We start from the raw sequence: 21,883 nt of genomic DNA, 5'->3' as shown, positions 1-21,883 counted from the left end.
CAAAATAGCTAGCTTTCCATAGTACTATGAAAGACTGAGTTGATGTTGTCATGCTTGGAAAAAAAAAACCACACTTTTCCAAGGCCTTGCATGAGCTTCTGTAAATTGGGCTTCACTTTCAGAATGTTCAGCACAAGGAGGATGAGGAAATAAAACTTAGACTCTACTAATTTATGCTGCTTTGTCTGATCTTACTGTTATGCCAGTGTGGTGCTCTGCTAAGTTCGCTGAAGTTTCACATGGGTGCCAATGTCCCACACATGCAGATCTACCTGTAGAGCAGGGGTGGGCAAACTATTTGGCCTGAGGGCCCCATTGGGGTTGTGAAACGGTATGGAGGGCCAGGTAGGGAAGGCTGTGCCTCTCCAAACAGCCTGGCCCCTCCCCCCATCTGCCCTCTCCCACTTCGCTCCCTATGCAACCCCCCCTGGTCCTTGTCCCCTGACCGTCCCCTCCCAGGACCCCGCACCCCTAACCACCCCTCCGGACCCCACATCCTATCCAACCCCCCCGTTCCCTGACTGCTCCGACCCCATCCACCCCCTCGACCCTTAACAGGTCCCCCGGAACCCCACGCCTATCCAACCCCCCGTCCCCTATCCACACCCCTGCACCCTGCCCAACCCCCCGGGACTCCCACGCCTATCCAACCTCCCCATCTCCCTGTCCCCTGACTGCCCCCCCAGGACCCCACCCCCTATCCAACCCCCCCCGTCTCCTTACTCCCCTCCCCCCCCAAACCTGCGCCCCGTCCTACTGCTCCCTGGGGCCTCCTGCCCCTTATCCAACCCTCCTGCCCCCTTACCATTACCCTTACCCTTACCATGCCGCTCAGAGCGGCAGGCCAGGCTTATTTCAAAGCCTGGGAGGTGGGTGGGCGCAAGCTGCGCTGTCTGCACAGCGGTGTTGCTGCAGGGGAGGGGCCGGGTGTGAGCCTCCTTGGTTGGGAGCTCAGGGGCTGGGCAGGATGGTCCCGCGGGCCATAGTTTGCCCACCCCTGCTGTAGAGGAAGAACCTTAATCTTGGTGGTTCAGTTTATTGTAGTTCAAGGGCAGCCATAATAATATTAACTACCACTTTCAGCAGCAATTCCATTGTGACTTGCAACTGGCCACCTCTTCTACATAAGTGTGATCTGTGCAGATGACAAGTTCAACCATACAATGCTGCATCTTGATCCAAGTGATGGATTGCTTGGATCAAGAATCGCACATTATTTGGTAAGAACTATAGTCTCTGTGGTCTGCATCTCTGTATTAAAATCAAGGCAGCTGCAATTCCTTCCACTTTATGTAGGTTAGGTCTGCCCTTGGGGCTCCTAGCAAGTTAAGAATATGACCCATAGTTGGGCAAAGTTTTGGTGCTCCTCCTATAGTTAAACTTTCATCTACATTTTCAGTTACCACTAATTTTTCCTTTGACAAAGGTGCTGCATAAAACTGAGGATTACTTACGACAAGTATTATGTAAAGCATCAGAATCCATCTATACCTGGGTTATCCAAGTGAAGAAGATGAAAGCCATTCATCATGTACTAAACCAATGCAGTTTTGATGTCACAAATAAATGTTTAATTGCTGAGGTTTGGTGCCCAGTAGCTGATCTGCCAAACTTGCGTCGAGCACTCGAGGAAGGATCAGTAAGTCATTTTATGTGGTTGGTGTGCACACAAATTCGAAACTTTGAATGTTTTGAGCCAACAATAAAGATAAGGAAAGAAATAAAACAATGTTACTTGAGAGGGAAAAGAGCTGGACATAGGTAACTCCCTACAGAGGTTAAAGGGCCCTTGTGGGCCCTCTCCAACACTGTAATTGGGTAGAACCCCTGTTGGTATCAGTTGGAGTTTTTTTGAGAGTATGGACTGCAGGATTGGGCTTAAGGAATGAGTTGGCTCACAAGGCCATGTGAAATCACCCTAGACTGGTGATAGACTGGAAGGCACTAATTTGGCCCTATTATAAAAATGATAAAATTAGCTTTATCAGAATAAGCTTGGTGTTACAGTAAATTAGACTATTTGTAATAGCAAATCTTGTCTTTGTTTCATAAGTGTCTGTTACTTATCTAATTTCATATTCTGTAACTGTTCACTCTCTTTCTGTGAAAAGATTTAAGTATAAAATTGTCATTGTGGATATTTTTAGTAGAAAGAGAGGCAAATGTTAGACTTAGTGCACTTGAAGATTGTTGCAGATCTGAAAGTTACTCGAACTGCAGTGTACTTCAGATATAAGAAAGTAAGTTTCTGTTATGAAGATAAGTCCCTTACAATTTCTGTTTCAGTGGACATTGTCAAAATCAAAATTATTTCTCTTCTGGGTTAGCAAAGTACATGTTCAGTATGATTTAATATAATTTATCTTTTGTCCCTTTTCATTCTATAACTAGAGAAAGAGTGGAGCTGCGATCTCTTCATTCATGAACACCATACAAACAACAGAAACGCCTCCAACTTTAATACGTACCAATAAGTTCACTTCAGGGTTCCAAAACATTGTTGATGCTTATGGAGTTGGGAATTACAGAGAAGTTAATCCAGGTTTGTGTCAACTGACAGTTGATGAAATCTTGCACTGCATTAATTATTTATTCATTTCTCCCTGCCTCAGTAAAAGGGCATATGCTTAAGTATCTTGCTGAATCAAGCCCTTAGTAAAGGGGGAAATGGTGACTTCTACATTCTATTGTTAATGGCCATTTTTAATTTTCAGTATTTTATCAAGAATGCAAATAGTGCTCTGAGGAACAAGGAAAGATCTGATTTCCAATGTATTCTCTCAGCACCGCGAATGGTGACAGTAGTTAATTATGGTATCTCCACCCATTATCTTGGTAATTTATTTGCTTTTGTGAGAGAAGAATTGGGAAGAAAAGATAATCATGAAAATGGGAAACCTTAGTTATGGTATTGATCTTACACAAGTATGGAGCCGGTCATCCAGAGGGATTCCAAAGTACTTTAATAACTGTACAGAGTCTGTGTATGCATTGCTGCAGCCATCTCTGGCATGACAATGAGGATAAGATTCTACTAGCTTTACAGATTAAAAACAAATCTTTATTTTTTGCTCATGTTAGCCGTGAGGAGTCAATACAACAATGGGGAGAGAGCTGGATTCTCTTCTTGCTCATGCATCATTATAATCAGAATTGTTAACTAATTTCCAATTGCAGAATCCTCATTAGTGGTGGTCCTGCATGAGTCAGAACCAACCCAGTTTAAGTGTGTGGGGCTGGGAGCTCGAGCATCTTTGAATATGTAAACTCAACAAACTTGATATGGAGTGTCTGTGAGATGATAAAAATAGAACTCCATCATACCATTTTTAGGATTACATTACAGAATGTAACCGCTTCTTTGTATTAATTTAGTATAACTGCATTCGGCAAAATTAAGATAATTGTAATATCACAATAAATATGATTGCAATTAACCATTGTGCTGCTTTTTTTTTTTTTCTTTTCCCCCCCAGCTCTCTACACCATCATCACCTTTCCCTTCTTATTTGCTGTTATGTTTGGAGACTTTGGACATGGTCTCCTAATGTTTATCTTTGCCCTCTTGATGGTACTTTATGAAAACCACCCTAGACTAATGCGATCACAAGATGAGGTAAGCCCCCACTCCCCTTCCCCCAAATCCCAAACAAAACAGTATTTAGATAATTTTAATAGGACAGTTGTTGTTTTTCTGAAAACTCTGTTCTTTGCGCACATATAAGATACTAATTTTGGTTGATAAGGCTACTATTCACTCTGGTCCATCTGGATAAAGAAACATGGTCAGAATCTAGCTACAAGAGGAGAGTTTATTTCCTTTTAAAAATTTGTAGTGGTACTGATGGCAGTAGTGATAATTAGTCTTGGGATTTCCTAGCTTGCACGTTGTGATAATCTCCTTCTAGAGGCGCATATCTTTTCAAAATATAGTTGTTTAAATGGTAATATAAATAAATAATAAACACATTTTAATTGACAGGGTAGGACTAAATGGTCAGTTTTCACAATGGAGAGAGGTAAATAGTGGTGTCTCCCAGGGGTCTGTACTGGGACCAGTGCTTTTCAACATATTCATAAATGACCTGGAAAAAGGGGTAAACTGGTGGCAAAATTTACAGACAGTACAAAATTAATCAGGATAGTCAAGTCTAAAGCAGACTGCAAAGAGATACAAAGGGATCTCACAAAATTGGGTGACTGGGCAACAAGATGGCAGATGAAATTCAGTGTTGATAAATGCAAAGTAATGCACCCTGGAAAACATAATCTCAACTATACATACAAAATGATGGGGTCTAAATTAGTTGTTACTACTCAAAAAAGAGATCTTGGCGTCACTGGATAGTTCGCTGAAAACATCTGCTGAATGTGCAACGGCAGTCAAAATAACAATGTTAGGAGGCATTAGAAAAGGGATAGGTAATAAGACAGAAAATATAAGGCCTCTATATAAATCCATGGTAGGCCCACATCTTGAACTCTGTGTCCAGATCTGGTTCCCCCATTTCAAAAATGATATATTCGAATTGGAAAAGGTACTGAGAAGAGCAACAAAAAAGATTAGGGGTCTGGAACAGCTTCTGTATGAGGAGAGATTAAAGACTGGGACTTTTCAGCTTGGAAAAGAGACAACTAAGAGGAGATATGATAGAGGTCTATAAAATCTTGACTGATGTGAAGAAAGTGAATAAGGCAACGTTATTTTCTCCTTCACATAACACAAGAACTAGGGGATACCCAATGAAACCAAAAGCAGGCACATTTAAAACAAACAAAAGGAAGTATTACTTCACACAATACACAGCTAACCTGTGGACTTGTTGCCAGGCTATGTGAAGGCCAAAACTATGACAGAGTTCAAAAAAGGACTAGATAGGTTCATGGAGGATAGGTCCATCAATGGCTATTAGCTAGGATGGTCAGGGATTCAACACCATCCTCTGCCTCTAGCCTCTTTTTGTCAGAAGCTGGGTGCGAACGATGGGATGGATCACTCGATGATAGCCTGTTCTGTTTGTTCCCTCGGAAGCACCTGGCGTTGGCCACTGTCACAAGAGAGGATACTGGGCTCAAGGTACCATTGGTCTCCCCCAGTATGGCCGTTCTTATGACAAGAGCTGAGCCAAGCAAATTGTGAATTAAAGACTACTGCTACATCTCTAACTCATTCAGCCATAGCAGAATGTTGTGAAATATTAAATATCCTATTATGGGTCAAATTCTGCTCTGCTATACTTGTGCAAAAGTTCATTGGCTTTAGAGGAATTGCGGTCACTTTCAGTTGCATTGATTTTTTTTCAATGTGTGCTGGTGCACCTAGTCACAGTGGGCTGACTTGAGGACAGAATGAAAACTTTAAATGCTAATTTCTTCCATTGTTTTTGTAAATTTTCATTACACATAAATGAAACTTGCTGCAGGATAGTTTTAAAGAGACTGTCAACTTGAAATCTAATTAATTTAACAAAAATTGTCCTCAAAAATATGAAGCCAGTTTGCACGTATAGTGTTGACTCACTTTTTTTGTGTATGGAGAGTGCATGCCTTGTCAGAGACAGACTTAGTCCAGAGTAAGGCATGGACTTGATATGGCCTGCAAGATATTAGGGTGATATTAAATGAATGCCAACCACAAAAAATGAACACATTAGCATTTTGAAAAATGGTCATAGCAATAACCTAAGCTCTTAGTAGAGTATTTGGTGGTATAATGACTCCAGGATAGAGAGAAGGTCTAGGTTTGTATTCTGTGAGTCTGTGTAGAATCTGTATGTGTCAAATATACAGGTTTAGTTTAAAGCAAAAATGTGACTTTCAGACTGCATTTATTGTAAAAATCTTAGGTAATGATAGTGACAAAACTCTTGCAAATCTATCACTTGATATTAAAGGCATGAAAGGTGAGCTACAAATCGGGTATCTTTAAAGAGAGGCACTAATTTATGAAACGATGTCTTCAATCCAGATTGTCTGATTTTTTTTTTTTGTTGGTTTTGTCTTAGTTTTCTTTATACCCTGTAATAATTCTTCATATGGATTTTTAACTTATAGTAACTTTAATGTGTTCATGTGCTCCTTTTGGATATGTGCAGATAATGAAAGTTCACACATCTCTCGCTAACAATGCTGTACCTCAATATTTACAGATCATGAAAACATTCTTTGAAGGGAGATACATAATTTTGTTGATGGGTCTGTTTTCTGTGTACACTGGCCTGATCTATAATGACTGTTTTTCAAAGTCATTAAATATATTTGGTTCTGGATGGAAAATTTCTGCAATGTTTGAACAAAATATCTGGCGGTGAGTGACATGCTTTGTTTACTATACCCTTAAAACAAATATACAATGTTTAGAAAAGACTCTAATTCTCTTCTGTTTTGCCTTCTTAAATAGACTGGTTTAATTCCTTCATAAAATGTTATCATTAAGAGGTTCTAAATCCTTCCCAAAGGAGTAAAATGCCCTTACTTTGAACGATAGTACTTGAGAAATTATTTGGGGGCAGACGCACATTATTTTGTCTGTAAAGCACCATGCGCAATTATGGTGCCGTATAAACAATAATTCTAGTCATTTGGGATCATTTCAGTATTTTATACTGCATTCAAGTTTATTTTTCCCTCCTGGAAAATGTTTCTTGACCAATCCCGCCTCTTTCTTTGTTTGCAAAATTTGTGTAACTGCTGGGAGACTCGTCTCTTTCCCTTGAGAAGAAATACATCTGTGCTTATTGTCTTAAAAATACATGCATCTGTACCAATGACCGCAACCCAACATTTACGAGTAACCCGAGAGTAACAAAACAGCAGTAGGAACCAAAGAGTAATTTAGTGGGGATCTGATTACACTCCTTTTGGGTCAGCTGATCCACTAGGATTTTTAATGGTTCTGGCCCAGTTGTTTATTGAAAGAAATATGACTTGGTATACTTTTTATAAAAGTTTATTAAAAGCCATAAGCAAACAAAATTAAAACCAACAAAAATGTAACTAAGGCTACACTATTACACATTCTACTAACTAAGGGTTAAACAATACAGTGATCAAATTAAGATCAAAATAGGGTCAAAGAAAAAAATTGACAACAGTGGATTAAAACTACTCCATCAGTTAGTAAAATCGATTCTTATAGACCCTAAAATAAGAAATCTGTAGAAGAGATTGTTTTCTTATAAACCCCAGGTAGGATTTTGCCCATGGCAGTGCAGTCAGTTTAGCAGGTTGAATATTTTGATTATCAAAGCCAAATTACTGTTACTTTTAAGTCATGACCTTGAATAAATTGGAATTTCCACTTTAGATTTCAACAGTGGTTGCTCTGTTTCCTTTCTGAACACAGACGTTAACATCGCTCTTCTAATATGCAATAGTTAGCAACTTTTGATAAGCAAGAATTATGGATGACAGTTTGTAAATGCTGTTATCAAAATTAGGAACGCACGCAGGCTCTGGTTTTTTTTTTTTTTTTTTTACAAAGCAGAATTCCTAGGGTAACTTCAGTCTGGTGATTATTCTTCGGTGCCTCACCGTGTGGTTAATATTCATAAAATGCTAGTAAACAAATATTCATAAATACACTCAGCACACATTCACAAACTTAAAATAGAAAAAAACAAACCAGGGACGTCTCCTTGTTGTCAAAAACAAAAAAGGAAAAAGGGGAAAATGAAATGCTTAAGATAAAATGGAGTTTAAACTCTTCAGCTCTTGTAGTCTTCAAACTCATGTGGTCTTAGAACTGTCACTGCAGTCAAGATGCCAGGTAATGACGGAGTTGTGAAGCACCTTATGCTAGCAGGGTCTTTTAGTGCTAGGAGACTGGTTAGGCTAATATGGCCACAGTCATTGTAGTTTTCTCCTCTTCAGATGGCTATGGGATTGGAAATGAAATATGGAACCTTTCCTATCTAGATCACCAGTATGAGTCCACTCAGGTTGAGAGTGATCATAAGTTGTTGCAATGTAATATCTGTTTGGAGGGTTATGTGAAATAAATTGGTAGCTTTAGCAAAATTTCTTGGGCACATTTAGCCATATTAAACAAACACCACCACAACCAGCTGCTTTGTTGACAGTTTCAACAGAGGCCAAGAACTGAATGGTTATTGAACTACATATATCTCACCTATAGTGGTGTCCTTTCTGATCAGAGCTGACCTATATTGTATGAGGGAACTTATGCTGACACTGCACGTGTTTTGTGGATAAATAGAAAAGCGTTTTCGAGGGTTGCCATTCTTGCAATTATCATCAGTACTTAATTTACCTGGGAACAATTTGATATGTTGGCTGTTTATCTTACTATTATTGTGCTTAGAAATCCCTTTATGCTTCCCTCAACCCTTGGATCAGCCATTTATTTTCTCTCTTTCTGCTAAACAAGAAAGTAGGAAGGACATTCTGCAGAGCTGAAAGTAATACATGCTTACTATTTTTAAGCAACAGGATCTGATTGTGTTTCTTTTGCCACAGTCTTGACGATTTGAAGTCTAATCAATATTTGACATTGGATCCAAATGTTACTGGCGTGTTCAGTGGAATTTATCCCTTTGGCATAGATCCGGTTGGTGCTTTTTCTTTAAATTTACCCATTTGTGATGATCAATGCTTTACAGCTCATAAGTTAAAAGTTTGACACTGCTTATTATACAGGCAAAACATAAGGGTACATTTTATGAGTAAATGCAGATTTCCATTTCCCCTTTCTCCACTGAGGATGATATCCTCTTCTAGTGATTCAGAGAGAGATTTAACTAGTTTCTTCAAACTCATTTTTGCTTGGGATCTTAGCTGGACTTAGAAGCCAGGGGTATGTCTACACTGCAGTTAAATACCCTTGGATGGCCTGTGTCAACTGACTCAGGCTTGGGCTTGCGGGGCTGTTGAATTGAGATATAGACAAGCCCAAACATCTACACCATAATTAAATAATCCCTTAGCCTGAAAGAAAAGGAGTACTTATGGCACCTTATAGACTAACCAATTTATTTGAGCATAAGCTTTCGTGAGCTACAGCTCACTTCATCGGATGCGTACTGTGGAAAGTGTAGAAGACCTTTTTATACACACAAAGCATGAAAAAATACCTCCCCCCACCCCACTCTCCTGCTGGTAATAGCTTATCTAAAGTGATCAATCACTTTAGATAAGCTATTACCAGCAGGAGAGTGGGGTGGGGGGAGGTATTTTTTCATGCTTTGTGTGTATAAAAAGGTCTTCTACACTTTCCACAGTACGCATCCGATGAAGTGAGCTGTAGCTCACGAAAGCTTATGCTCAAATAAATTGGTTAGTCTCTAAGGTGCCACAAGTACTCCTTTTCTTTTTGCGAATACAGACTAACACGGCTGTTGTTCTGAACCCTTAGCCTGAGTCAGCTGACATGGGTCAGCTGCAGGTTTTTAATTACAGTGTAGACGTATCCCAGGTTTCCTGAGGAGAGATTGTGTTACACCCCAAACTAGTCATTTTAGGAAAGTCTATTTCATCTTATTCATTTCTCTCTTATTTTTTATTTTCCCTTCAGATTTGGAACCTGGCAAGCAACCGTCTCAGTTTTTTAAATTCTTTCAAAATGAAAATGTCTGTGATTTTTGGAGTGACTCACATGACTTTTGGAGTTATTCTGGGGGTCTTTAACCACTTGTAAGTATGGGAAGTTAAAGCTAAATGAATGTGGCAATAAACACATGCAAGCAAATAAATGTGACACTTTCTGATCAATGTTTATCTGAGATTGGAAGAAACTGGAATGTTTTTGAGGACTGAGCAAAGGCAATGTGAATTCACAATGAAAATTGCTTTACAAAAACAAGTCAGTTTTTCCTTGAGATCCTGATTTCCTTGGAAAAATATAGAAAGGCCAGAGTTATACAGAAAAATCTGCAGCCTTTGAGAAGTGAGATTTTTTTGTATTGTGCTTCTAGAGAAGGGTGGGTTTGGAGCTGCCACTTTTGGGCCCCTCCTAACCTCTTCTGTGTAACATTGTTAATGCCTTGGTTTTATCTGAAACATTAATGTTCTTTTTGTTACTTGGGCCCCAATCCTACAAATATGCATATGCTAAACTAAAGTCATGAGTAGTCTCATTGAAATCAATGGGATGATTCAGTTCTTTAAAATTAACTAGTTGCATAAGTGTGTGCAGGATTCAGGCCCGTTTGCAATAATTTTTGTTTTCTTTTATTTGAAAAGACTTTAGCTTCTTCTCTTAAGGCTCTGAGATCACTGACATCCATGGTAAAATTTCTGTTGAGTTCAAAGAATCAGGATGTGGCTCATAACTTCTATTTCTGAACACTCTCAACTTCCATTGATGCCACAGGGGTTGAGGGCTCTCAGCACCTTATAGAATTGGACAGTATATGTGATCTTTCTGTGTAAAGGTTGTTCGTCATTAATTCTTTTTCCTTTTTTATTTTTTTAGGTATTTCAGGAAGAAGCACAATATTTATTTGGTTTTCCTTCCTGAACTTTTATTCATGCTGTGCATCTTCGGGTATCTTGTATTTATGATAATCTTTAAGTGGCTAGCTTATTCTGCAGAAAACTCCAGATCTGCTCCCAGTATTCTGATTCAATTTATTAACATGTTTCTATTTCCCACTAGTGGAATGGACACCTTTTATACAGGACAGGTTAGTACTACTCTTATAAACTGAAAAGAGGTTGATAGAATTCAGAAGATCATGTTCTTTAATAGCGTGATTGAACAAAAAGTATTATCTGAATGTTAAATTAAGCTAATGTCTGACTCTAGTGTAGGGACAGTAAAGAGGTTGTATCAGGATTATTTTAAAAGATAAATGAATAAAAAGCACATCCATTATGGCTGACTGAGCATTTTGCTCTTCAACTTCATCTAAGCTTTTCATGTAGATTAAAAAAAAACCCGAACACACTTGCTATTTCTAGAACAAAATCCTGTACTCCTTACTCAGGCTAGTTTTGATTCTCTTTAATAAAAGGGATGCAGAACAGAGCACAGACTCTCTCTCTTCTTTTTTAGTTTTTAATGCTATTCTGTGTACCAAAAGAATCTTTTTAAGCTTGGAAATTGGCAAGCTTGCCTGTCTTTTGGGGCCAATCCAGAAGATGAACTCCCACAACTGCTATTTAAGGCCCTGAATCAGCAAAACACCTAAGTGCATGCTTAACTTTAAGCATGTCTTTAAGATCCACTGAAATCAGGTGTGACTTCTCAATGCTGAATCAGGGCCTTAAAGGAAATCAGTTGCTTCTTCCTCATTAATAAAAAATTGATTTAAGTACTTGAGGGGAGGTTGTCTGAACTCCTCTTTAAACACCTTTTCTTTTTTCCCCTCCCACAAACAGGTTATTTTACAGAGATTTTTATTTATTGTTGCTATGCTTTCTGTTCCTGTAATGCTTTTTGGAAAACCACTTTATTTGTATTGGTTGCACAATGGAGGCCGAGGCATTGGAATGTACAGAGTACGTATTGAAAGAACTATATATCTGTAGCATGCATTTTCTAAATTGACAAGCAGTGTATTAAAGGGTATTTTATTATAAATCCTTTTGGCTAAAATTAATTTTTTTAAAAAAGCTTTATTGACTATACTGGGGAAGCTTTAAAAAGGCATTATTGAGTAACTTTTTCATTTTACTCATTGCTTGTAGTAGCCTTTAGAAACCTGAACATGGAATTTCTTTTCCTTATGATTTTGGCCACCTTTCCCTTTCTAACAAATAGATTTCCTAAACGTTTAAAAAACAGCAAAGTTAATTTAATCGGACTACAACAATTTCAACTTGCATAACACTTTGTCATTCCAAACTATAGGCTCAATGCTACAAACACTTGCATGCATGATTTGAGAGTATTTGCAGAATTGGGCCTTTTCTGCGTTTGTGAGCTAGCTGCACTGCATCCAATGAAGTGAGCTGTAGCTCACGAAAGCTTACGCTCAGATAAATTGGTTAGTCTCTAAGGTGCCACAAGTACTCCTTTTCTTACTGCAGATATTAGTGCAGTTCTGGGAACTGCACTTAGCTAGTGCTGCAAAATCAGTACAGGAAACACTTTGTGGCTATATTTGTTGGCTGTTTCTGTAACACTTCCTTGGTCGTAGATGTGTGAATAAAACTTTTACTGATAGTTTACAATAAAGTTTTAAAACCACAGTGGGAAACTCACTAATTAGATATTTTCACAAGTTACATTTGTCAAAATTCTTTTAACTACATTAGATGTAAGATCCATTTAAATTTGTTAATATGGGTAAAGAAAATAATTCTCTTAGATTAAGAAACTATGTAGAAGCATTGAGCTCTTAAATGTCCTATAGCTTGATATGACCATGCAAATAAGAAAAATTGATGCCTATTTTTGCATAATAGGGCCTTTCCACTTCAGCTTTCTCAGTTTCTATGGCCCCGAGGGTGTTTCTACATTTCAGACAGACACCCGGCTCAGGATCGTGGATCTTGTGCTGCAGAGCTGTTTAATTGCACTGTAGACTTCTGAGCTTCGCCTGGGCTCTGGGACCGTCTCACCTCACAGAGTCCCACTTCACAGGGTCCCAGAGGCTGGGCTCCAGGCCAAGCTCAGAAGTCTATACTGTAATTAAACAGCTCCACAGCCCAAGCCCCACAAGCCTGAGTCAGCTGGCACGGGCTAGCTGTGCGGTTTTTAATTGCCGTGTAGACACGCCCTGAGAATTTTAATTTTTTTGCAATGTCTGCTTTAAATAAATACAAACAGAGCTGCAACTTTCACAGTGACATCAATAATTCTTGTTAGTGAACTGACACTGTTTTCATTTTGTGCAGAGTGGCTACAGACTCGTTCGAAAAGAAAGTGAAGAGGAACTTTCTCTATTGAGATCACATGATGTGGAGGAAGGAAACAGCCCTTCAGGCAGTGGGCACAGAGAAGAGGATGGAGAAGAGGTAACACTTTCAGCTACTGCCTGTAATAAGAATGGCCTAAAAGCAAGTTATCAGTGGGAAATTGTATGGGGTGATACTCGGAAAATTGCCATACACTAAACCAGGTTGAGTTCCTGGAACCTCTAAAAATGCCATCTAGGGGACTTTTATAAAGATGGCCTGATTGGTTGGCTGCATACAATTTACATTCTGTTATTTGTGATTGTTCTGCGCTGCATTTCTTATCACAAAAATGTATCAGTTCAGCTTACTAGAGTTCCTGGGTTTTGATATAATGGGAAATAGACAAAGTGCCTCATGCAGCTGAGACTACAGTCATTCCTTTTAAAGTACAATTAATCAAGCAGCATCAAAGCTCCCTTGCATAGTTTTATGGGTACTTGATTTTGGGTGCCTTTAGTCAAGACAAAGAGGAGAGTATACTCTAACTTTCTCCTTTTCTTTTCATGGGCTCTTCTCTAAAGGAAAGGCTCTTGATTTAAATTTTTTGAATAGTATGTTATGTAGTTTGACAGTGGGAAGGCAAGGTGCTCTTGTCATTAGTGGGAACTGGAAATCTGGAGTCTTGAGCTGTACTCCAAGTTCCTGACGCTGATGCAATATAATCTTGGGCAAATCACTTAAGACCTTATCTGAATGCCTTTGACTTTAGTAGGAGTTGATTAACACTCCTAAACTCTGTCCCTCAATTTACTCTTCTGCAAAATTAGTATAATACTTACCTCACTGGGAGATTTGAGACTTATCCTCTGTAGGGCTAATATGGATAGGAAATAGGAGAGCGCTACTGAAAGACATTTCACAAATTGTACCACAGTTTCATAAGAAATGGTATCAGGATTTACAGCAAAAATTACTGGTCTTGGGTGGGTTTGTTTTTGTTTGTTAGTAACTAGCCAACATAACTCAAGATTACTACATTAATAATTATCCTTTACCATTATGTAGCTCTCTTCATCTGAGGATCTCGGAGTGCTTTACAAAGGTTGATACTAATAATTATCCCCCTTTTAGAGATGGGAAAAGCTGAGGCAGAGAGAGTCTGTGATTTGTCCAAACTTAACACAGTAAATGAACAGCCCAGCTGGGATTAGAACTCAGGTCTCCAATAGACCACATTATAGTACAGCAGAACTGTATGTTCATATAAGATGCATTCAGCGTAATTGACATGCCTACTTGCATTTTCAGAATATTATTTGGTCATATAAGTAGAGAACCTGCTAGAAAACTACACCTTCCTTTATTTTTATTTTTATTTTATCATCCGTGCAATCAGCATGTAAGCTTTCAGAGTTAATACAATGGTTTAATTATATAAAAACTTATTTGACCTTTAAATAGATTTTTGTTTTAATGGTCTAAAACCTACAGTGGATTTGCAAATGCATGTTGTACGTTGTCGCACTCCACAGTATGGATTTAATGTATACAAGTGTATTTACATATATATGTGTTGTTAGTTTAACTTTGCAGATGTTTTTATGAATCAGACTATTCATACCATTGAATACTGTCTAGGATGCATCTCCAACACTGCTTCATACCTGAGACTCTGGGCACTAAGTCTTGCTCATGCACGTAAGTCTTTGTATTCCAATGTAACTTTAATATTGTATGGGGTTTTTGTTTGTTTGATCATTTAGAATATCCTAGCTATGAAATTATCTGGTTGGTCATTTAAAAAAATCCCTAGTGAACTGACCTGGACTAATAGAAAGCACATGATACTGAAAAGTGGAATTGTGACTTTGCGTGCTGCATGTGGCATATGGCTTCATTGTTCACTCCTGATTATCTGAAGGCTGTCAGCTAGTAACTCTTAAAATGGTTCTGTAGATGTATTATGTCATGTGATATTTAAAGTCTTTCCCTTAGTGGCCAGGAATCGGGAAAGCACTTAAGCATGTACTTAAGTCCATCTGTATTCAGGACAATATTTAAGGATGGGCTTAAAGTTAAGTATGTGCTTAAGAGCTGTCCTAAATAGGGATGCTTTCCTGAATCAGGACTAGTATATTTCCGAATTTGTGTCATTATAAATTAGAACCTGGGCATTTATGTTCCAAATACACTGCCCATTTCCCTTTAATTATTCATTGAGAGACCATGAGAGAGTATCACAAAAACCACTAACCTTTTCATATTTTATATTCTTGTTCTGATTTCAGGAATGTGTCTCACAGCCAAATTATATAGGTATTTTATGCTACACTGAATGAATACAGATGAAGTAGTGGTGCGTTGTATGCATGTGAGCTTATTAAAATCTTATTGAGTGTGATATTGTTTCTAAACATTTTTTTAAAATACCCTTGTCTGAAAAGGTGTGCTGGCTTTGCAGTGTGAAATTAAAGCGGCTAGAAAACTAACTATGTGATCACTGTGTATCTCGGTACTCAAATCTTAATGTAGTGAACACTGGTCTGTGTTAGGTTCACCTGCAATAGTAACTATTAAGTATTGGTTAGTGGATTTGTGGTTTTAATAAATTAGATGTCGTAAGCAGTAGATTTTATTCTGAGACTGTTTGTAATACATAATTTTATATTAGCTATTTCCTGAGAGAACAAAACAGCATATGCAGCTCTAGATAATCCTGCCCTGATTACATATGTTTATACAGTAAACAGACTATTCATTCAGTGTTCTGGTGAATGCAAATTACCTGTTACAAAAATATTAATTATTGTGCAGTGTTTCGTTTCTTGAGCACCTTGTGATATACACTAGATTCCCTCAAAGGGGAACATTTTTTGCTCCATTTTCTGATCCAGAAGATTCTAGCACAATAACATAATTGAAAATGGAGTGCAGACTGGTTAAAACAGACTCCCTGGGTATGTATATATGTTTCCAAAGGTAATTTTGGAAACCATTTGTTTTGTAGAGTTATCAGAAGTGCTGTGGGCAATGATAATGAGAGTGGGCCTTCGTGTGGATGCAGCATATGGAATCTTGCTGTTAGTTCCAGTTTTAGCCTTCTTTGCTGTGTTAACAGTATTCATTCTTTTGGTCATGGAAGGTCTTTCTGCTTTTCTACATGCTGTACGACTTCATTGGTGAGTGCTAACTTTTAATTTTTAAAAACTGCCCTTTTTTAATTTTATTTTTATTAAACTCTGCATTGGTTTGTTAAAGGGATATTGTTGGGTATGATAGGCCCAAAATTTAGAATGCGTATTTTGAAAATGAAAGTGTAGAGTTTAATAACTTAATAGTGATACAATCATTTAATTACATTAAATAAATTTAATTGAAATCAGCTTTCTGTGTAATTTAATTTTTCCCTTGCACTGTTTGTATTCATTGTAGGAGTAGGTTGGTTCATATGTGAAACTGATTTGTTACTTTCAAAGATGAATTCAGTGCAAAATATAACTAAGTAAATTGGATTTTTAAAACTTTTGGTTTTGATAACTATAGGGAATTAGTAACTCGGGTAGAAAAAATTAATTTTTAATCCAGTAGTATTACTTTAAACATCTTCAGTCCATCATTGTGGCCCCAGTTCAACAAAGCACTTAAACATGCAAGTCCATCCCTGTTCAGCAAAGTATGTACGCGAATGCCTAAGTGCTTTGCTGAATTAAGCCTATATTCCTTATATTTCTTAATCATATCTTAACCCTCAACATCATGATTCTTACAAATTTAACCTAATTCAGAGAGAATTTTTAATATTAAATGTATTGGCTGGTGTTCATAGTATGAAAGGGGTAGGAGACAGAAATATACTGTACATATTTGTATGCAGAAGCATACACATCATATTGTCCTGTCAGTGCTATACTGTAGGTTCCCACTATAATAAACATATTACCTTTAAAACAAACTACAACAGAAAATAGGAAGCGAGAAATGGACTGGCATAGTAGAATGTTTCTGTATTTGGGCCTCCTTATAAATGTCAGGCCAATCAATGATTCTGGCAGAAAAACGACAGGTTTCAGAGTAGCAGCCGTGTTGGTCTTTATTCGCAAAAAGAAAAGGAGTACTTGTTAGTCTCTAAGGTGCCACAAGTACTCCTTTTCTTTCCGGAAGAAAAGTTAAGTAACTAGCCCAAAGGCATCAGTGTTAGAGCCAGAATTAGATCTCATGAATTCCTGGCTCCTAGTCTTGTTCTCTGAGGAGTTGTGTATTAATATGTGGATTTTTTTTTTTTTCCCCTCATTACAGGGTGGAATTTCAGAGCAAGTTCTACACTGGTGGAGGTTACAAGTTTACTCCTTTTTCCTTTAAGCACATTTTTTTACATTTTAATAGAGATGATATTGCATAATTTTATTGGCATAAGCAGAGGTGTTCAGAGTTGTCTGCAAATCATGTAATTAGATCTCACTGATGTACAGTTCGTAGAAAAATGTTTTTCACTGATTGCCTTATAATGTAGCCAAATAATTCTGTAACATACCTCCTTCATACAAATACATTGCAGATCTGGAGCCTCTTGTAAAATATATAAGCATAAAATATACATTTTTTTTCATGATAAACTAATGTTGTAAATTAATTTTAAAATAATTCTAAAAATAATCTTATTGCTTGTTCTAAAAATAAGAAAGGTATTTTATTTCCAGAAGAGACTGTTTATGTTCTTTAATGATTACTTTTAAATGATCTTAAAGACCTTAATTTCCTTTTCGTCATATAAAATACACAGTAAGATTACTCTGTATTACTCATGTGATCACACCCTCATTAACTTAAATTACCATCTAATGGAATCTGGAAGCAGTTAAGATTAAATAGTGTATGTTTTCAGTAGTTATTCCTAGGAGAATACCAAAAATAGTATAAACTGGTAAATACTAATATAAAATACTTTTTTGGGGCTATTTTTAAAAGTACACAGATTTTTTTTCCTTTTTTTTTTAAACCTTATGTCTTGAATTCTGCCCAGAATTATTACTTTAATCTTTGCAAGTGCACATCCATTTGATAAAAGAAAAATTAAGGGCAGGTAGGGGAAACCCAACTATGGTTCTTTTTATCTCCCTTCATTGAGGAGTTTATAGTCTTATGCCCCAGTTTTGCTAAATGATCTGTGTATGTGGATTCCTATACCTCTGTGGAACTGCACTGGGTGCAGGGATTGCCCATCCAGACCATTTTGCAGGATCAGGGCCTTAATGATGTCTTTAACGGGTGACTCAAATTATATAGCAGAATATGTTCTATTAAATGCTCATTCTACAGACCTTTCACATATAAAGTTCCCATTAATAGGAATTATATTTTTATGACGAGTGCAGAATCAGGCCTTAAATTTATTCTGTATATATTTGGGTTTAAAGACATTTATGGATATAACTTGACTGGAGTGACTGGTTTATCTGATGTTATTGAACCAAAGTTGTTTATACTGAGTTAAGAAATTTTACTTAAAAGGGTGTATCTGAGGGGAAGAGACTGTGCTTTTGTATTTTTTTATATCAGAATGAAAATTGGGATATTTTACCGTAATAGTTTGACATTTGTGCCATAAGAACAGCATAAGTTAACTTTTACATTTTTCTTTCATACTGATTCCAAATAAAATCTAATTGCCATTTGCAGAATTAATATTCTGCAGTGTTTGGTTGTATTTAATCGTTTAAAATGAACTCCTGTAGCTCTTAAATTATACCACTAAAATGTTGTCCTATGTAATATTTCAATTTCTTATTTACAGTATTTTAAGAGGTTCCCACTATTGTAAAAAGTTGCATTGGTTATTGAATCTTGGGTCTTTTCATTTCTTACCTCTTAGACCAGATCTTGTGCAACCCCAAGCAGGCCATTTGGCCTCTTCTAAGAATAAAGCTTCACTTAGTGAGAGCCTGCATATGTATTATGTTCTATCTCTAAATTTTATTTTAATTGAGAATATTTTCATATTTTTGACTAAAGATCTACTTTTTTTGTTAAATTCAGAATTGTTGGAGTGGAGACATAAGATCACATAGGTAAATGCTACACAGGATTTTTGCTTTAACTTGAATTGTACGGTCTGGACTTTCATTGAGCAGCCTATCTGAAAACATTCTGCGATTCAACAAGACACTTAAAGGCTTGAAGTTATATGTGTGTTTGAGTAGTTTGCTTGACTTCAGTGGGACTATTCAGTGCTTGAAGTGAAGGACATATTTAAAGTCCTTGCTCCATCAGGGTGTCTGTCAGGGCCCAGTCCTGCAAACTTCAGTTTCTTTTACAGGAAAGGCTGACCTCTTTGCAGGATTAAGAAAATACACTCTGGAATTAGTAATAGATTGTTAGTTTTCTAAATTCCAGGTTATGACACTGAAGGTTTAAGGAATCTACTAAAAGAATAAAAATGTAAACTAACACCACCCTCCCCCCCATTAGTGCTATGAAACAAAAATGACTTGAGGGTTAAAGACCTGTAAGCTGAAAGCATTTTTATGGGGAACTTTGTTGACATTTTGTACTAATTCAGGTTGTTTTGAGAACCAAGTAAAATAGTGAAGGAAACAAATTGTTCTTGAGGAATTAGTGTTCATCACTAATAAAGTGTGAAAAGACTCTAAACAGCACAGGGAGGATTTTTTGGGGGGGGAACTAGAATGTGCTGTGGTAGGTTATGGGGCTCCTGTCAGTCTACTTTAGCTGATCACGCTGCCTGCTGCTGGGTCTGTGAGACAAAAGCTTGGTTTTCTATAAACTGTCCTGTTCCCTTTGCTCTTTCTCTCCCTCCTCCACCCCCCTTGCCTCTCTTCTGATATTGTGTCTTCTACAGGCACAGTTGCTTCTAACTGCTTGCTTTGGAGGGCACCAGGCAAGTACAGCATGGGAATAGGCTGGCTCTAACGCTGCTATTCCCTATGGGAGCAGCGGCCTCTAGTGAGCCGAAGTAAAAATAATCACGTCTGATCTATCCCCGTTCTTAGGCGCGCACACATCCAGCACCGAGACACAACCACAGGATTGGCCCGCTCCGTAAAAGGGACAATTGACAAATGTTGCGGAGGCTAGTGGGAACGAGGCTGGTTCTGTACAGGGTCATCCTTCCCCTGCACGCTGCCAGCCCGCCCCAGGTCAGCCAGGGAACGCCAGCGCGCTGCGGGCTGCATGGGCCAAGCTTCGCGCTGCTGCCCGCTCCCCCCCACTCCACGTGCGGCTGCTGCTCCTCCAGCCCCTTTCAGCCCTGTTTCTTCCTTGCTCCTGGGGGCAGGCTTTTTGCGGGGGGATGGACACGACTGGCGAGTGGCACTATTCATGGATCCCGTGCAGTTAAACTGAACCTCAGGGGATAGCCTTCCCTCAAAGGGGGAGGGGGGAAGGTGCGGAATGGGAGGGCGAGTGAGGAAGGGGTGGGGGTGGGAGGGCGAATGGGGAAGGTGCGGGGTGGGGGCGGTGGGGTGGGGGTGGGAGGGCGAGTGGGGAAGGTGCGGGGTGGGGGCGGTGGGGTGGGGGTGGGAGGGCGAGTGGGGAAGGTGCGGGGTGGGGGCGGTGGGGTGGGGGTGGGAGGGCGAGTGGGGAAGGTGCGGGCTGGGGGCGGTGGGGTGGGGGTGGGAGGGCGAGTGGGGAAGGTGCGGGCTGGGGGCGGTGGGGTGGGGGTGGGGGTGGGGAAGGTGCTGGCTGGGGGCGGTGGGGGTGGGAGGGCGAGTGGGGAAGGTGCGGGGTGGGGGCGGTAGGGTGGGGGTGGGAGGGCGAGTGGGGAAGGTGCGGGCTGGGGGCGGTGGGGTGGGGGTGGGAGGGCGAGTGGGGAAGGTGCTGGCTGGTGGGGGCGGGGCCGCTGCAATCACCCTCAGCCCTGCGCCGCCCGGCTCTGCGGGCACCACGGGGCGCGCGCTGGGAGGGAAAAGAGGCGGGGTCCGGGAAGCGCGGGGCTCGCGCCGCGGCCAGTCCCGCCCCGAGCCGTTGCCATGGGCACCGAGTAGCGTCCGTTGAGGTCGGCGGCTCGGCTGCCCGCGGCTGCCCGCCCCGCCCCGCCATGAGCCTGGACGATGTCCGCGTGCAGTGGCTGCGGGACCGGGTGCTCAGCACCCTGGGGCTCTCCGACCCGGCGCCCTTCGAGGAGCTGCTGAACCGGGGCGATGGCGAGGAGGGCGAGACCGTGCTGCGCTTCCTCAACCAGCGCGCGGCCGCCGAGGAGGGGGAGGTGGCGGGGGCCGCGCTGCTGCTGCGGGCCGAGCTGCGCCAGGAGGAGATCGAGATCGGTCCGTCCCAGCGCCGCGCCTGCCCGCCCCGCGCGTCCCTCCGTCCGTGTGACGCGGGGTCTGCCCAGCCCCACTGCTGCTTGGTGGCCCTGCCCGGCGCCCCGGCCCGCCCCTCCCCGGCGCCCCCCCCCCGCGCGCCGCCCCTCCCCGGCGCTCCTCCTGCCCCTGTGCCCCCCCGCCCCTCCTCGGCGCCCCCCTCTGCGCTCCGCTCCGCCTGCCCGTCCTGTCCCTGTGCCCCCCCGTCCCTCCCCGGCGCTCCGCCTGCCCCTGTAGCCCCCACGTCGTCCTCTGCACGCTGCCCTCCCTGGCGCTCCCCCTGCCCGTCCTGCCCCTGTGCCCCCCCCACGTCCTCTGCGCGCCGCCGCTCCCCGGCGCTCCCCCTGCCCATCCTGCCCCTGTGCCCCCCCCCACGTCCTCTGCGCGCCGCCGCTCCCCGGCACTCCCCCTGCCCGTCCTGCCCCTGTGCCCCCCCCCACGTCCTCTGCGCGCCGCCGCTCCCCGGCGCTCCCCCTGCCCGTCCTGCCCCTGTGCCCCCCCCCACGTCCTCTGCGCGCCGCCGCTCCCCGGCGCTCCCCCTGCCCGTCCTGCCCCTGTGCCCCCCCCCACGTCCTCTGCGCGCCGGCGCTCCCCCTGCCCGTCCTGCCCCTGTGGCCCCCCGCGCGCCGCCGCTCCCCGGCGCTCCGCCTGCCCGTCCTGCCCCTGTGCCCCCCCCACGTCCTCTGCATGCCACCCCTTCCTGGCGCTCCCCCTGCCCGTCCTGCCCCTGTGCCTCCCCCCGCGTCCTCTGCGCGCCGGCGCTC

General features: G+C 41.2%; 2 protein-coding genes across 2 annotated transcripts in view; both read left to right on the top strand.

Annotated features, from left to right (window-relative positions):
• LOC140898888 (V-type proton ATPase 116 kDa subunit a 2) overlaps positions 1-17,203 on the top strand; it is a 51,565-nt gene extending 34,362 nt beyond the window's left edge. Inside the window, exons 27-38 of the mRNA XM_073313414.1 lie at positions 1,427-1,639; positions 2,392-2,542; positions 3,477-3,616; positions 6,150-6,307; positions 8,479-8,569; positions 9,533-9,651; positions 10,433-10,643; positions 11,341-11,460; positions 12,802-12,921; positions 14,385-14,502; positions 15,812-15,983; positions 17,101-17,203. Of these exons, the coding sequence (XP_073169515.1) occupies positions 1,427-1,639; positions 2,392-2,542; positions 3,477-3,616; positions 6,150-6,307; positions 8,479-8,569; positions 9,533-9,651; positions 10,433-10,643; positions 11,341-11,460; positions 12,802-12,921; positions 14,385-14,502; positions 15,812-15,983; positions 17,101-17,203 (1,716 nt within the window). The remainder of the gene's footprint in view (positions 1-1,426; positions 1,640-2,391; positions 2,543-3,476; positions 3,617-6,149; positions 6,308-8,478; positions 8,570-9,532; positions 9,652-10,432; positions 10,644-11,340; positions 11,461-12,801; positions 12,922-14,384; positions 14,503-15,811; positions 15,984-17,100) is intronic.
• Positions 17,204-20,818: 3,615 nt separating this feature from the next.
• DNAH10 (dynein axonemal heavy chain 10) overlaps positions 20,819-21,883 on the top strand; it is a 102,135-nt gene continuing 101,070 nt past the window's right edge. Inside the window, exon 1 of the mRNA XM_078848986.1 lies at positions 20,819-21,083. Within this exon, the coding sequence (XP_078705112.1) occupies positions 20,858-21,083 (226 nt within the window). The 5' untranslated portion in view covers positions 20,819-20,857. The remainder of the gene's footprint in view (positions 21,084-21,883) is intronic.

This window comes from Lepidochelys kempii, chromosome 15 (assembly GCF_965140285.1).
Source record: "Lepidochelys kempii isolate rLepKem1 chromosome 15, rLepKem1.hap1, whole genome shotgun sequence".
NCBI classification, from domain to species: domain Eukaryota; kingdom Metazoa; phylum Chordata; order Testudines; family Cheloniidae; genus Lepidochelys; species Lepidochelys kempii.
Note: the sequence above shows the minus strand (reverse complement) of the source record. Positions and strands in the feature narration are given on the sequence as shown.